This window comes from Macrobrachium rosenbergii, chromosome 21 (genome assembly GCF_040412425.1).
Source record: "Macrobrachium rosenbergii isolate ZJJX-2024 chromosome 21, ASM4041242v1, whole genome shotgun sequence".
NCBI classification, from domain to species: domain Eukaryota; kingdom Metazoa; phylum Arthropoda; class Malacostraca; order Decapoda; family Palaemonidae; genus Macrobrachium; species Macrobrachium rosenbergii.
In genome coordinates this window covers 16,997,284-17,014,432 of record NC_089761.1, presented here as the reverse complement: position 1 = coordinate 17,014,432, position 17,149 = coordinate 16,997,284, and the positions used below count along the sequence as shown (strand labels likewise).

The 17,149-nt window shown below is 38.4% G+C and overlaps 1 protein-coding gene and 1 pseudogene across 1 annotated transcript in view; one reads left to right on the top strand and one right to left on the bottom strand.

Annotated features, from left to right (window-relative positions):
* The window catches only part of LOC136849730 (oxysterol-binding protein-related protein 9), a 272,256-nt gene extending 265,594 nt beyond the window's left edge, over window positions 1-6,662 (top strand). Inside the window, exon 17 of the mRNA XM_067123106.1 lies at window positions 3,441-6,662. Coding sequence (XP_066979207.1) covers window positions 3,441-3,612 — 172 coding nt within the window. The 3' untranslated portion in view covers window positions 3,613-6,662. The remainder of the gene's footprint in view (window positions 1-3,440) is intronic.
* A 1,630-nt stretch (window positions 6,663-8,292) lies between these two features.
* Window positions 8,293-8,411, bottom strand: LOC136850277 (5S ribosomal RNA; annotated as a pseudogene).
* Window positions 8,412-17,149: the final 8,738 nt, after the last annotated feature.

Here is a 17,149-nt window from a genome sequence, read left to right as displayed (position 1 = left end):
ACTAGGAAAGATAATGGATCATTACACCAGCAAATTTCTGTAAGCAGAAAGGGATCCAGCTGATTTGGTTGTTTTATATTGGATAATCCAGTTATAGTCCTCTCTGTGCCAAATACCCAACTCCTATCCATGCCAAGAGGAATTCCTGTCTTTGGAGGTACCACCAATCAAGCAATAAAGGACTGCCAGTGGAGAAGCCTTTATACCACTCCAGGTGGCTGATGAGAAGTATGTAGATGGACTTGAAAGTCTTGCCTGAGGAGTGTTACAAGCAAGAGCTATGCAGAACTGCAAGAAGCACAAGACATTGGAAAAGGTTAATTGGTATGGAAAAAAAAAGTATATCTTAGTTTAACCAGACCACTGAGCTGATTAACAGCTCTCCTAGGGCTGGCCCGAAGGATTAGATTTAATTTACGTGGCTAAAAACCAAGTGGTTACCTAGCAACGGGACCTACAGCTTATTGTGGAATCCGATCCACATTATGACGAGAAATGAATTTCTATCACCAGAAATAGATTCCTCTAATTCTTCATTGGCCGGTCGGGGAGTCGAACGCTGGGCCAGCAGCATGCTAGCCGAGAGCTCTACCCATGCCTCCAATGAAGAACTTAATTGCTATGGAGGAGGATCTACTCAGAAGTGAGTAGGTTAAGTACCATTAGCAAGAGAGTTGCTTAACCAGGAATCAGTCGGGAGAAACCCAGTAATGATCCAGTTACTAGGAATCTTACAGAGTCCTGTCCAGTCATAGAGGCTAGACGTATGGAAATGGCTTCAAAAACTATAGTCATGAAGGAGCCTGAACAAATCTTGTCCGTAAGTTCCTGCTTTGCAGGGAGCCAGTGATGAGAGAGATGAAGATACCTGACATGGGAACAATTGAGATTATGCTAGTCATAAAGATGAATAGACAGGTGGAAGAGAAACCTTGTTATCAAAGACAGCTAAGGCATTGTGATCCCTTAACACATCAAAGAAGATTCATAGAATACAGAGTAGCCAGTCATTTGGTGGTGACAAAGAGCTGTATACATTCCAGGCTATATAGTCAACCAAAGTAGAGCCAGAGGAATTATTTGCTGTAAAAGCTAAGGAGACAGAGGCCTGTAGTTTGTCCTCTGATACAGATGAGAATATCTACATTTCATGTGAGAGATGAACCCATTTTTAATTTGACAAATTTTGAGATGTATAGGTGAGGCAAGTGATTACAGAAGAGCCAGTCCATGATTGACTAGACAAGGGACAAACATCAGAGATTTGTACAACAGTAAGAAAGAGAGCTGCTTGTACTTTCATCTATATTTCCCCACCTTCCCTCAGAGAAGGACAAATCAGACTGGAGAGGGCAAAGCATGAACTGATTCATCATGGCACATGTGACTGGTCAGTAAGGTGTCATATAAAGAGAAGTAATGATGTCCCTCAAAGACTAGATGTGGGTGCCAAGGCCAGAAAAATAGTTCAGGATATGGTAGCATTCACAGATCACCAGGGGTGGACCTGCAACATTGGTTAGGGCACACAGTGTTAATACCTAGATTCCAGACATTGCCAGCAGCGGCAAAAGCAGCAGAAAATTTACCAGCCAGCAGAGCCTTATTAACCTCCAGTGGTTTAATTTTGTGGTTAGACACTATCTGGATATGAAAATGAAATTAGGAAGGGTTCAAGAAAGATAACATGAGGTCACTCAAGAGGCATAAGTAGCTCTTTTCTTTCTGGTAGAGGGAGATGGGATGGCATTCTAGCTGAAGATACTTCTAAATACCAAAGGTTAAAGTTGTGACATTATTGAAGGAACACACCACTGCTGCCATGATTTGGCACTGTATCTGGTTTGCTCAGGGAAACAAACTTGAAGGACCACCATCTCATCTGGAAGACCTCAAATACTCAAGCAACAGTAACAACCATGACAATAAATGTTGCGTGTAAGAGGAGTTGAGATGGTGGATGAAAAATTGCAGTCAGTGAAATCAGTGTTATGTCCTAGGGTAGTGCATTTCTTCACTGAACAAGTTTGGTCTTCACAGAGGCACTCCAAGATAAAAAAATGTGACTTCCTTGAGGACTTCAGGGACCTCTGAGGATAGCTCTACATTGGTGATACCCAAAGACTCTCCTCACAGGGGAAGTAGCAAGCCACCCTTAATCTTTACATGATCATGCAAACCATTCAGATTCTATATAGTAATTGGAAGTGACTGTACTGCCAGAAAATTATTTGATTAGAAGGATATGGTTTCATAAGTAATCATTCATCACTTTTTCCTAGTATAGCTAACTGACTCACTGAGATTTTATAAATCTAAATTTAATCATCCCTCCCACAATAGAACTTCCTCACCTTGGATAATGCATAAATTAAAAATGAAAATGTGCCCATTTTTACTATTGGAACATACCTGGCAAAAATGGTTCACTACAATATATACCGATGAGTTAAATCTCCCACTGATGTGAGAATTCCTAGTGTCTCCAGAAAAACTTTAATTTCATTATATATAGATTTTTAAAACAGTATTTTCTTAATTTTCTCTGTTGTAAAGATTAAAAATACATATCTGCAAAAGTTTACAATTTTCAATGATTCTACAAGTGTCACAGAAGCAATAAGAATTACTGTCCTATAAATTCCTTTGACACTGTACTATGTTGGTTCTGTGCTCATGAAGGCATCAAACAAAATGAACACATTTAAGCATCATGTCTGCAACTAGTACAGCTAGATCAAACCTAAAAATTCCCACAAAAGATCAACTACATAACCCTTTTGTTTGTCTGTTATGATGAATATATAGCATGACTTATGGACTGATGAAACCAATAACAGAGCAGATTAAACCCACAGTAGGATTACAGCAGCCATCAGTTCATAACTAAAGAAATGTGAGATGGCATTAAGCTTTAATTGGACACATCTTTTCAACACAGTTACCTAATGGCTACCCTGTATAACTTAGATCCTTGTTAGCTGACAGTGCAGTACAACACAACAATAAAATATATTATAGGAATGCCCAAATTTCAACACAACAATAAAATATATTATAGGAATGCCCAAATTTCAGTCAACAGTAATAGCAAGTACTGGACGCAAATCTCTAGAAATTTTGTTGATCTCCCATGTTTTCAGAAGATCCAGTTATAAAATTTTACAAAAATAATTCATTAGATGAAAAGCACCTTTGGTAGTGATTCCTTTTTTGACTAAAAACCCTTGTGAGAGCCAAGATTTATAACTCAATGTTAAGGTTAAAAAAAAAAAAAAAAAAAAACTAAGTAGCCTTGAAATTTCAGGTTATTTATTCCTCTTAAATCCTAAATGTCACACAGTAGGTATAGTACAATAATTATTCTAATAAGTCATGATTCCAGATATTTATTTGGTACCATATCTTTCCATGTTAATATGATCAAATTCCATCAACAGATTCAATGATATAGAACAAGCAACGGCTAGTAAATTTGCCTTGGAGCAGAAGCAACGTGAGGAAGCAAAGCAGCGAAAGGAGAGTGGTGTTGAGTGGGTGCCAAGATTATTTCATTTGGTAGGCGATAATTGGATATATAGCAATCCTTTACAGGGGCGGACAGCTGTTTAGCCATGACCTGTAAAAATCACGTTGAGCCCGTCAAGTTGTTAAATCAAACCAGAGTCTATGCTGTGCAACAGCTTTTTTGACTTTTGAAATCATAATGCCAGACTGACCAAACATTTGTGAAAGCTTATCGAGTGTCCACATGCAAGGTCATGAAGACATTATCTATGCAAACTTTTAACTTGCAAAAATTATCAGTAGCTCTTGTGGCAATACTTGGTTTACATATCATGTTCCTTTCAGGATTTTTAAAATTTGTATTGGAAAACCAGTTGCAAACTGTTTCCATCAGCTCTTGTATAAACACATATGGTATGTGAAACTTTTAGTACTTTGATTTTTCTGAGTGACTATAAAAGTTGACAATTTGTGTTGAATATAAACCAGTGAAAGACACTGCAGTGCGTTGATAGTCCCATCAAAGCTCAAGTCATAATATCAGGGTTGCCTTCCATCAAATGCAGATGAGATTTGTTTAGATGGTCATAGGATTTTCATCTGAAAATTGTGAAACAAGATATATATTGTGCAAGCAGTGGATCTGCCTTCTGCGAACTGTCAAGTACTTTTGAAACTCGCCCATCCATAGTCATAAATGCTGTGAAGTCACTTTTAGCACTTAAGTGATTTTATGATAAAAATATCAACCCTATGCATGCCCTGAAGTCATAAACTGTGGACTTCGAATGTTGAATTGCAGGTTCAAATTGTACTAATAAATTGGCAGTTCTGTAGTTATTGTAGCTGTGATTAATATTTTTATAAATATGACATTTTGATGTCTGCTACCTGCCAGTGTTTTTTTAGCTTTGAATAAATGAGAGATATACTTCTTTCGTGTAAATAAGTAATTAAATAAATGCAATACATTTGTTACTTAGAAATCCTCGAGAGTTGGCATGTAAATTTTACCGTGACATTTGAATGAGCAAAATTATTAGCGAAATTATTATGGTATAAGTGCACAAAATAGTGTTCGCCACAACCATCTCCTTAAATATTAAAAAGTGGGTTTATTTCTTTATTTGAGATGTATGATACTTACTAAGAACAATAAAGCCTAAGCATACCTACTTCAGGTAAAGGAGTTTGATTGTTGGCATGTTGTTCTCATGATGAAAAGTACTGTACCAGGATTACAAAAGGTTTGATAATGAAAGAAACACAAAGCTTGGTAAAATGCCCATCATATCCAGGCATTAGCCTATTCTCATAGAATGATTTTGACTCTTAAAGGTATTAATGTCATTATCTTAAGGCGCTCAAATTCTGCACTGTTAACAACCACCAGTATTTCTCTTGAGCGTGTTCTAATTGTTATTACCTAGTGGTTGGATTTCCTTTTTGGGGGGGGCAAGGTTAAATTTCAGTGGTTAAGGAATTGTTAAGAGGTTTGGGGTTATACTTTAAAATACTTACTTGAGTAAATGCAATGACAGATGTTCATTGGATACTTAATTTGACAATGATCTTTATAAAAGAAATTTGACATATTTTGAGCAGATTATTTGTTTAATGCAGTTAATGCTAGGTTTATCTAAGGAAGAATTATGAGATATATCATATCATTTAAATGTACTGTACTTTTACAAAGTTTTTCCCAGTTCATTCGTTACAGGAATTGTGAAGGCTATGAGTTATGAAAACTTATTTTTTTATTCCTAACATCTAAACAGAATATTTTCTAAACTGTATTAACATGAAGCCAAATTGTTTAGGTAGTTTAGAATATTAAAATGAATTTGCATGATGCTTCTAGAAATCAGGAGTATCTTTCTTCATTTATTATAATCCAGTTTACTTATGGTCACCTAGTAAGATTTATTTCACTATGGTGATTCCTAAGGAAAATATAAGCAACACTTCTCATGGATGAGGCTAAAAAGCAAGTCACGTCAACCATTGATCATCATATGAATGTTATGCCTTATTTTTGTATCTTTAATCTTTTCAGTTTTAGAGCTAGGCAATTTTATGGTGCTGACAAAGTTATCCTTGATCTTTAGTCCTTAAATAGCACTGACACTGCTGGTGTGTTATCGTTTCTGGGCCAGTTCCTGAAATTTGTCATCATCACTGGTTAATTCCTTTTACAAACTTTATTTCTGCTTTACCACTTTTGATATGAATTTTTAAAATTCTGTTAATTTTTATTGTAATCTGTCAGAATATGTGAACTTCTTAAAGCAACATGTCAGGGATTATGTATAAACAACTGATCCTGTATAAACAATTAGCTTACAAATGCACCAAGGAATTTAAAAAGTGCCAAGTCAGTATTTTTGGCCATTACAAAGTATAATAATAATATTTTACTTGCAAGTGCTCTCCCTGAATAAATATTTGTGGGGAAAATTTTTAATTATTTATTTAGTATCTGTACAGATACTTCAGTCACAAGGCACAGGCGATAAAGATTTGAGGGTAATGAGTTGCTGTAATGAAGTCCAGCATACTTTGAATACTTTAGGTATAGAGTAAGTGATCCTGTATATTGCAGGAACAAAGATTTTTCTGCTTCAAATATTGCTCACCAAGCATTGCAAAGAATTTAATACAAAAAAGAATTTTGCAATACATGTGTAAGGGCTAAAATACTTTTTTCCAGGAGATATATAATGAAACATAATTTATTGCATGTTAACCAAGTTACCCAAAGATCATGGTGCTCAGAAGAGCATGCAGTTTTATGAAATAATTCAACTTCTAACATCCAATTTTATGTACTGTAATAACATAAAAAAAGCATGATTTCAACTGATAACCTGAGAAGCTTGTCCTTTTCGATATTGACAGGGTGTCTGCAATATGCAGCTGTGTTTTTATAGCCTAATTTAAGTAGCAATATTATGTATACTGTAATGAATGTGATTTGGATTAAAGTTGCTGATGTTGCTTATAATTTTCTATCAAATATTTCAGCTTGCCTCTGAAGGGTTACGATACATAACATGGCAAATGCCAAGGTGTTTTTCATTTTATTTTTACTGTAATTTTATCCTTTTAGCAACTGCTCCTTTGTCAATCTTTTAAATAAAAAATTCCACGCAAAAGTTTTTCTGGCATGCTTAAATTTTTATGCCATTATGCATACAATTCATGTGTTATGTGGGTTTATTACCATAATTTACATTGAATGATTATATTTGGTTTTCCTCTAGCTTTAAAGCTATAAAAAATTCCCATTCTAGCATCAAACTATTATAATATGCATGCTTGTTTATGCAGTTACATTTTATTTGGAAGCAATAAATGTCAATAGCTGTAAAAAATTATACTGACTTTTTCGTTACAGTATTTACTTTACAAACTATTTCAGCTTGGCATGGTTGCTGCCTAAAAATGACAAATTACTCTAAGTAATTTGTATTTTTCCTAACATACAAACCTTAGGTCTTTACATATGGGGGTTTATTTTCAGCGCAAGCTGGAACTGGCCGTTTAACTAAAAAAAGGTGGTTATTGGTAGTTGGCTACTGACGGTAGGGGAGTTAACTCTGCCATCCAGTCTGTACCAATTCATTTTACCTTTTGGCCCAGGTAGCAGAATGAGGGGTGGCTAGTGGTGGCCCATTTATGTAAAGGCCTCAGGTTTGTATGTTAGGAAAAATGCAAATTACTTTAAAAATTTGTCATTTGTTCTTACAAGTATACAAACCTTCGGTCTTTACATATGACAGACTTTCTTCTTGGTGGAAGAATTCTGAGCAAATCTCTGAACTGACTGGTAGTTTGCCTCACCTGGGGTGTCTCTTCCTGGTCATGTAAGAGCAAAGGAAGGAGACCCATGCCTCTGATCTGCTGAACATGTGTAATGTTCAACTGCCAGACTTCTGGGCCTTTCAGATTAATGAGATGTAGCATCATTGACTCGAAGAAAGGCTTGGATGAACCCCTATTGTCAAGCACAATAAAGCCGAAGATAACCAGTGGGTTTGTTCATTGTCAGTTTCTCTCTCCCCTTGCTAGAGACAATAGGACTTGCATCTATTAGTCCAAATTGAGCTAGATTATAGATAGGATACTCATTCATCTAGAAAACCTGCATGCACACCTGTCCAGCACATGATGGCTTGCTAACTGTCCTTCTGTCCACTTGGAGAGGAAGGGTATAAAAGAGAAAGGTAGGATGCCAGTCCCCCACACACACACACACCCCTCTGTTTTGCAACTGTACACCTTAGGTGAAATGCCGCCTGTCCCCAAGGGGAGCTGTGTGAACAATATGACTGATGTGCAGCCACCACAGAACCCAAGGAAAAAGAGTCCAAGGATTTATAGGCAACATCCTGAAGGCAGGGGGAGTACCTGTCAGACAGGGTCTTCCTGAAGGCGAGGGGCAGACCAATGCCCCTGGCCTTGCAAAATCTTTCCTGGAATGTACTGTTGTCCACCATGTCACTTGTGGGGTACGCCCGTTGATCATTACACAAAATCAAAAGAAATGGTGCTCTTGGACACCACTTCTTGGCCAAGCTGGAACTAACGAGTCATCAGCACTCAGACTTGAAGGTTAAGTCCTTTAGCAGGTAATGCAGATGGCCTGTGGTCACTTGGTAGCCGCCATGGTCGTTAGATTCGGAATGATCATACCCTGTCTATCACCCAGCAAATCAGGCAGAACGGCAGGAGGGCATAATCCTTTAAGACTTCACACCATGGATGCGAAAAATGTCTCAAAGATGCCAACAGCATCTGGCGTTCCCAGGTGGTCACTCAACCAAGTACTGGCCAAACCCAACGTTGCTTAACTTCACTGATAAGATGAAAAGCAGTGCTTTCAATGTGGTATGGCTGTTGGTTGTTTATGCCTGCAGTCTGGAAAGACAGAACCAAACAGTAACAGCTTTGATGTGTCAAGATTGAAGGTTTAACTCAGCCATCTTCCAAGTCAAACAATCTTCCAAAATGTCAAGGTGTCGAGACCAACTGTCCATAACACCAGCCTTAATGAACAAACTTGTCTGTCATTGCATCCATCTCGCCTGGAATGTGTCTGGTTGACCACTGTGCTCAGTGTGCTACTGCCCACCCATGCATCTGCACTGTCAATTTGAGGAGATGAAAGGACACTATCCCCTTTCTTCTTGACTATGGAACTACCTTGGTCCTGTTACTTATCAACACCATGGAGTGCCTGTCCTTGGATCCTGAGTCTTTTGAAGAGGTAAGAAGTTCCAGGGTATTTAAGTGCAGGTTAGGTTAGGTTAGGCTAGGCTAGGCTAGGCTAGGTTAGGTTAGGTTAGGTTGGGTTGGGTTGGGTTAGGTACCCAACCTAACCTATTGAAGTGCCGATGACTGCCATTCTGGTTGATGTCCTAAGGCACGAAGTATCTCCGGAGGGGAAGCATGTAACGACACTCCAAAGAGATCCCTATTATCTAACCATTAGGCTAAGTCCTGTCTCTCTCTTTCTCTGAGAGAGGAAGGGAAGGAATGGGGAGTCCCTTGTCGAAGACCAGGACCCAATCTGCATTGAGGGGAAAGAGAGAGAAGGTGTCCATGAAGAACCAGCCTCCCCAGTTACAACAGGTGACCAAGAACGGCTTGCACCTGCTGAACTGGTTGCCCTTGTCAAGACAAGGACAACCTCGCTGCTGTATGTGTTAGCCTCACAGATATTTATCCTTGCTTGAGTGAGAGAGTTTGGACTTCTCAAGTCCATGTAACTCTCAGGCTGCAACCAAATCCAAGAAGTCAGCCCTGTCCTAGAGACGCTGCATATGAGAGCTTGCCAGGACCAATCAATCGTCAATATACATCAGGAGACGTACCCTGAGCAAGCATGCCTAATCGAAGCCAAGTGAGAAGTCATGTGAATGCTTGGGGATAGGCATAGAGCTGTCTGCTCTGAAGGGGCATGAAGTCTCCCTAGGAAATGAAGCGGAGAGACTTGCGGTAGGATTGACGGGTGAGAGTATTGGAGATACTCGTCCCTCAAATCCAATGAAGAAATGAAATCAGACTCCCTGATGGTTACAAGTACAGAGCGAGTCGTTTCTTTCTTGAAATGAGTCTGTTGAAATTGGTCAGGTCAGAGAGATCTATGACTAGTTTCCAATTACCCATCACTTTCTCTTCAAGAGAGGGACGGCTGAAGAACTCGGGAACCGGACTGTTACGATTTCCACAGCGAATTCATTCAGAATCACCTTCAATTTCCCTACAGGGGAAGATTCTTCGGTGAGCCAGAGCGAATTTGTGGATATGAACCAGATGGCTGATGAGGAGTGGTAGGAACTCGAAGGGAAGTTGATATCCTATCAAAGGACATCTGCTACCCAGGTTTCAACCACCATAATATGAGTTTAAGGTATGGGCACTCCACCACCAATGGCCGCACTTGGGGAGTTAAGCATCTAAGCATTTTATACCTTCCCCTTACCCTTACTTCCTCTTCTGGGAAGGGAAGGGGGTTTGAAAGGGACACATTTGATTGCTTCTGTGGTCCCAAAGAGACCAAAAAAAACTTCATTGACATTGCAAAATTTGGTTGTATGCTTGGCCAATGGCTAAGACCGATCCCAGTACATATCGTACCGAGGGTGACTTGAAAGAGAAGAGGATCGGTCCTGGCTCTGACATTTCTACCTGGCACACCCTTGGTTTCCTGTGTAGCTCCCATAAATGGATCGGAACTGATAAGTCTTGAGCATTTGATACCATAACTTCCAATGACTCCAGTAGATGTTACAACTGAGTCATCAAGAAAAGTCGAGGGAACCAGAGAGGGAGGCATAGTATACTTTCGAGCCGATCCGAAGACCGAAGACTCGACGGCAGAAGAAGGCCGCGGACAATCTTTGGAAAGAGGAGAAGACACCTGTCTTCTTCCCAGCCGTGGCTTCAATCTTCATCCTGTGAAGAGCACCTGCGGAAGAAGACGTGACTATACACTCTTGGGGGAGTTGGTTATCAATAAAATGCCCGAAGACACACAGCCATGGGGCTTGGCATGGCCGCGTGAGGTCTACAGAAACTTAAACTGCAGTTGGAAACGTACGGGGACCCAAAGAAACCTGTGCTGTTGAAACTGGAACTACCCCGGCTCTGGAAAAGATTCGAGTGCCAAAGTTGAATAGGAAGAAATTAACAAATTTCCTATCCTAATTGTATAATGTCAAAGTCCCCATGGATGAGTGTGGCCATGCAACAACAGCCATAAATGTCTGGGAGATGATCCCGTTCATTTGGATGTAGTTATTACTGGAAAACGGACTTGGCCGCTCCAGGAAGATTGTTGCAATATCATGAATCTGAGTGGAGGCGCTGCCCCGCAGTGCCATGGAGATGTTGATGATCCTGTTCACAACAACATGAATGGAGGGGTATTACAGACATCCCACGCATGTGTCAGCCAACAGTCTACAATTGCGTTGGTGGGAAAAGTTCTCTGAAGAGCGACCCATCCACTACAAAACCTTCACATGAACATGGGAAAAAACTCTCAGAAAAGCCATCCCAGTCTCCTCCAAACCTCCACGTGAACGTGGTTGGGGGGCCCAGCCCCGGACATGCCATGCTGTGGCAACATTCCCTAGCTGGAATGTGCAGGGATGAAAAAGCATCCACATACTTGACACTCACTCAGGCTAGGTAGAAGAGACTCCAAGTCTATGTCCATAGACAGGGGAGAGCATGAGGAGGAGATGAAATCAATGAAAATCAAGTAGAGTTGTTTCTTGGTCATGCAACATTTGTAGAAAGGACACAGCTGTGCAACATCTGCACAGCCATGCTTCCTCTTCCTCAAAGAGCAAACCTTCAGCCAAAGACGTTCGGCAAATTGCAGCAACGTCAAAAAGTCACAGCTGTGCAACATTGCTTCATTGATCGGACATGGCAATGGCAAAGCTTACTTCTGCCCTTGGTCCTCTCTCCTTCCTCCTCAGTCGTACGACATGAAGCCAAAGACATGGGCATGCAACATTGCACAACTGCGTATTCTTCTTTTCTTGGAGAGTGTATCTTTGGTTAGACATCTGGAATACTGTGGCAACATCGTTGAAAATGGCAACCAGGAACTGTTCCCGAAAGGAGACTTGTAGGGGAAGAGAAAGCACATGAATGCTAGGAACTCTCGTTATGACACTGAAGATATGCTCAGCCTTGCCCTGAAGGACAATGGAAGGAAGGGAAAGAAGACGATCTGGGCGGGAGCTGCACTGACGGGAGATGGTAAGTTGAGGATGTACGATCAGGGAAGACACGGCTGTGGCCTACAGCAAAAGATGAAGGTGAAGGCTCGACTTCTACTACACATCGAATGTCGAATGCAGGGAAGAGTGAAGTAGCTCTTGAAGCTATGATACACTACAGTGACCGCACACACACCCAAACCAAAGTCGACTGGCTGAATGTAGCCAATGGCTGTCCCTCCGATGGTGTGTCATCTTCTTGGAGAACTGTACAGGCAGTCCTCGCTTATCGGTGGCGTTGGCTAACGGCGATCCAGTTTTAGGGCACTTGGCTAACGATGTCGTTACCCAATTTTCGGCGAATGTAAATGAGTTTCAGCGTCAGTAAACAATTTATCGGCATCAGTAAGCAGTTTATTGGTGTTAGTAAGCAGTTTATCGGTGTCGGTAAGCAGTTTATTGGTGCTTACAATGTCGTAAACACTGTTTATTACCATAATTATCGGTGATTTTCAGTTAGCAGCGCTTGGCCGGGAATGGAACCCCCCACCGTTAACCAGGGAATGCCTGTACTGTGTATCGTTCCTCAGGGCAGTAGCCTACCCAATGCCTCTTGAAAGGACCAGGAAGAAGATGAAGAGACAGCGAAACAGTATACGACGACAAAGGATGTGAAAGCAGTGATGAAAAACTTCATCCAGAATAGCTGTCCCAGGATTTATCACCCGGAACAGCAATGAGAGAGAACACTTCAGAACAAACAAAGAAGAGATGTAGAACAGGGATGCTCAATAAAGTGATGTTGAGAAGGTGTCTAAAAATAGAAATGATTGGAGGCAAGAGGCGGTCCTTCTCCCTTGGATGTGTGATAGGAAAAAGATATAACAAAACAAAAAAACACACACCAAGGCTAAGACAAGAGTTGGGTTTGCGTTATATCAAAGGTAAAACAAGTTAGAAAGAACATCAAAGAGAAGGGTTCATATGGGCTAAAACAAGTTGATAATGCAACATAACTGTGTAGGAACAACTGTGCAGGATGAAAGAGCAAATAAAACAATATTTAAACAGAGCAGAACATGATATAAGATTGCAGTATTTCCCAAAATATCCCAAAACAACAATTATACTCAAAACCAAAAAGAATTAATTAGAATTAAGGAAAATTAAGTCGAACAGCAGGCAGCAAAAGAGATACATCTGTCTCAGATTGCAGCTGAGAGGAAAAGTGAATGCATACCGACTGGGTGGCGGAGCGTCCTCCCCTAACCTTAGTAGCCAACTACAATAACCACCTTGCTTTTAGTTAAACAGCTGAAAGTAAAACCTGCATATGTACAGACCGAAGGTTTGTATATGTGTAAGAACAATAGAGCACAATGTTTTGGGTTCTTAAAATGTGAGGAAAAGTGACATGCAGTCAAGAGCTGCTAAATATACAGCAGTAAGGAATCCTCATTTACAAATTGTTTTACAGCTACTTTCACTTGCATTCTTCAATATTTAACCTAGAGGGTAATAAGTTTCATACTACTATACCAACAGGAGTCGTAAAGAGAGGTTCAGTGTTTTCAGCTCTCTTTATACCGATTTGGATGTATTGGTGTAATTTTTCTCTAAATCCCTTTCTGAAGTTTCACCTTTATGCAGGACCTAAATATATGATGCTACTACTGTACCATTTGGAATTTTAAAATGGTAAAGCAAACATTTCTCTGTCCCTCAGAAAACAGGTACTTTCGAGTCTGTTTTATAGCATGCCATATATTAGAAAATAAATATGTTTGTATATACAGAGTCCACAGTAATATTTCCTTATCAATCACTCATACTGTATAATTAGAAAAATTATGCATCTTGACTCTGTTACAAAAGCAATCATTGTTCCTAAATAACATGGCCCTTTGAAATTCAGATGCATATGAGATAATTTAAACTATATATATGCCAAAAGTTTTTATTCTCCATTAGTGTGAATTTAAGGAAAATATGACATACTGTTCTGTTTGGCAGTGGTATTTAATGTTGGGAAGAAATCATGCGACTACATTTTTTAGTATGGAGCCAAAGCTTACTTGAAACAAACTGGCACCTCAACTTAACAGGCTTCAGCTTATCACATAAGTCAATTTACAAAAGTAAAAATTATATTCTGTATGTAATGGAATAGTCTGGATAGCACTCTAGACATCAAGGATTCTGAAACAAATGCGACTGTATTTGTGTCTAACCCTGTAAGATAGCTTCGTTTCCAGGATAACTGATCCATTATGCCACGTTTTGTAACTTTCTGCCACTCACTTGAACATCTGGCTTGTATGTATCTGCTTTGTAATGAGACTGCACTTATCAAAATGAAACCCTTTTATGTCTTTAGAGTAATTCACTGCATAGCAACCTGGCTGAGCTAGTCTAGCAAGAAGTGATTTAGCTGCTCTATTCCTTGGGCATGTTTTTCTTGTGCTACATTTTCTCGTCTATATAAATGATCATGTAATCACACTATTGCTAAGTTTTTTTTTAATAACAGTTATGTTCATTATATGAAAATTTATTCTTGTATTTTTAGGCTTTATAAAAGGAGTTAATTTTCTTGTAAAAGTGTTCTCAGTTAAAAATGAATAAGCAATACATGTAGTTCTAGCTAACAATGAGTAACATACACACAAGTTATATAAAGTTTAATTCTTAATATAAATGCTAGTATATAAAAAAGAAATGTATTTACAGATATAAACAATGCATCTACAAAAATACGTAAGTGATGGGGTCAAAATGATTGACGTCCTTTTACTATTATGATTCCTAAATAACTAACTAAAGCTTAATGTTATCCATTTTAATATTAAGTGGATTGCTGAGGTATCAAAATATTATTTATAAAAATATACTTCAATTGTTAGAACATATTGTTATAACAATGCAATATATATGACAACAGCATCAGATTTAAAACTTCTGAATGTTGTCAATATTTCTGAACAGCATTGCTCTGCTTATAAACTCACGAACTGCTACTGCTAGACGTACATTTTGTATTCTCACAATATTTAGGTCATAGATTTTTATTGTAGGGTAATTATCTATTACATTCATATTGGGTGGAATAAATAATATATACAATACTGTATCATTTAAAGGTTTTGGAAGGAAGAGGTAAGCTGAAATGTTCTGAGATTTGAAAATAACCATTTTTTTTACAATTTCTATTTAGATACCAATATTGAAAATTGTTGAGAAAGATCTTGCAAGCTGTTGAACAGGGTAATGAATTTAAAACTATATGTCTGCATGATAGTAAAAAGTACCATGTGCACTGCATATGAGTGTGTGTGTGTGTGTGTGTGAGAGCTTGCTGATTTTCAAAGTGGGTAACTCCTGTTGCCATTTTGTACTCACATTTTAGTATCTTCACATTAAAGACCTAATAAACATTTTGTTCAAATCTGTGTGTGTGTGTGGCTTATTAAAGATGTATTATACAATATTGTTATTTATTTAGTATGGCACAAGAAAATTTAAGAAAGCCTTACACTGTCCAAAACACATAAGCTTACATATATTTTTAATATGCCCTGCACACATACAGTAAACCCCTGTATTCACGTTCTCACGCTTCGCGGACTCACATATTCGCGGATTTCTCTGTGGAACGTTATCTACCCATTATTCATGGAAAATTCACCCATCCGCTTATTTTTCACTGAGAAATATTCACTAATTACTGTATTTTCATATCATTTTCATGTCCAAATGCACTTTTTGTGACAAAACTATTAAAATACTCAGATTTAAGCATTTTTAGAGGTTTTTCTTGTGTTTAAATTATCAAAATAGGCAGTTCTAAGTGTTTTTAGAGGGGTTTTAAGTATTCGCGGATTTTAGCTTTTTGGGGAGGGGGGTACGCAACCCCTGTGAATGCAGGGGGTTTACTGTACATAGATTTGAATGAAAAATTTGTTAGAGCTTTATTGTGGAGATACCAAATGTAGTACTAGTAGTAGCTACTTGTTCAGTACAAAATCAACCAAAAAACACAAACAAGCTCTCTTGTAAAATATATAGGGTACTTATTTTACCTTTCATTACTGAATTTAACAGCTTGAAAGACCCCTCAAACCATACAATGAAATAATGATACAGTACACTGGAAGTGACAGAAGATGAAATGAAACAAGATTTTCATGCAAGTGCTACATTGACTCTGGGGTATCTCATAAGCTTTATACTACTGGGTCTTTGTTCTTCAGAGGATTTTGTTACCTATATCGGGAGGCAAGAGTGCCAAACCATCTGTTAAGCTGAGGTGCCAGTGTTCAGAAATAACATTTCAACAGATACTAAACTTAAAATTCTTGCACTAAAATCCCATTTGAAGATGCACAACCAAAATGGAGCTGTATAATAATGTTGACATTTATTACTAGCCAGTACTTTTAGCCCCATGATATATTAATGATAAACACAAGTAAAACTGATGTCCATTTTCCCAAAGGGCAAGATGGAAAAACTGTACAAGTCATGTAGGTTTTCAAATCTCCCAAAGGAATACTGTAAGACAAAACTTATTGTACAAACAAGTTTCAACTAAACTGGAAATTATGCATCTCTCCTTGGAAGTACTGTACAGTTTTCTGTTACGTCTAAAGAAATTGTTACATTATTCATCGCTACACTTGAATCACAGTATGAAATTTGGGAAATACTCATTACTGGACAAGAGATTGATATTTAATGCTCTGTTTTGCATTTAAAAGCTTTTCTAATAGTTGACAAGTTTTAATTTCAACCAATTTCAAAATCTTGATTTGTTTTTTGTAGCTATATTATACTTTAAATTATGAGGGTTCATTCTGTCATTGTAGTATCACTGTGAATTTTGGGAGTTATTTCTATCATTTTTGTATGTCATATTATCTTCATGATTCTTCTTGCCCTCTCCCTAACTACTTTCCTTCCTTGCCTTCCCCTGATGTTTTTTTTAGGTATACTACAGTACACCAAACTTTGTGCATCAATGAAGTTGCAAGATTTTATGCATAAAAACTAAATTTTTCACAAGTACATAAAACCTGTGCTTGCCTGACTTAAAACTGCTATTCATGTACTGCAGTAAGTTGGAAGTATCCTCGCACAAAAACAAAGAACTGCATTTTGACAGTTTAATAACAAGGATTTAAATCAGTAAATCCAGTTTTCTACTCTGCCATTTTTTTACAGCTGATTCAATTTATGCCAGGTAATCCAGCTGGTTCTCATATTTTATGAGATTTTGAGAATCAAGATCCCCATGCAGCCATGTCCTATGTGTCTGGATGTAGAATCTTAATATTTTAGAAAACAGGAAGAATGTACTTTGCACAGAAAATTGATTGATTTTCTTGAAATATAATTTCACAAAA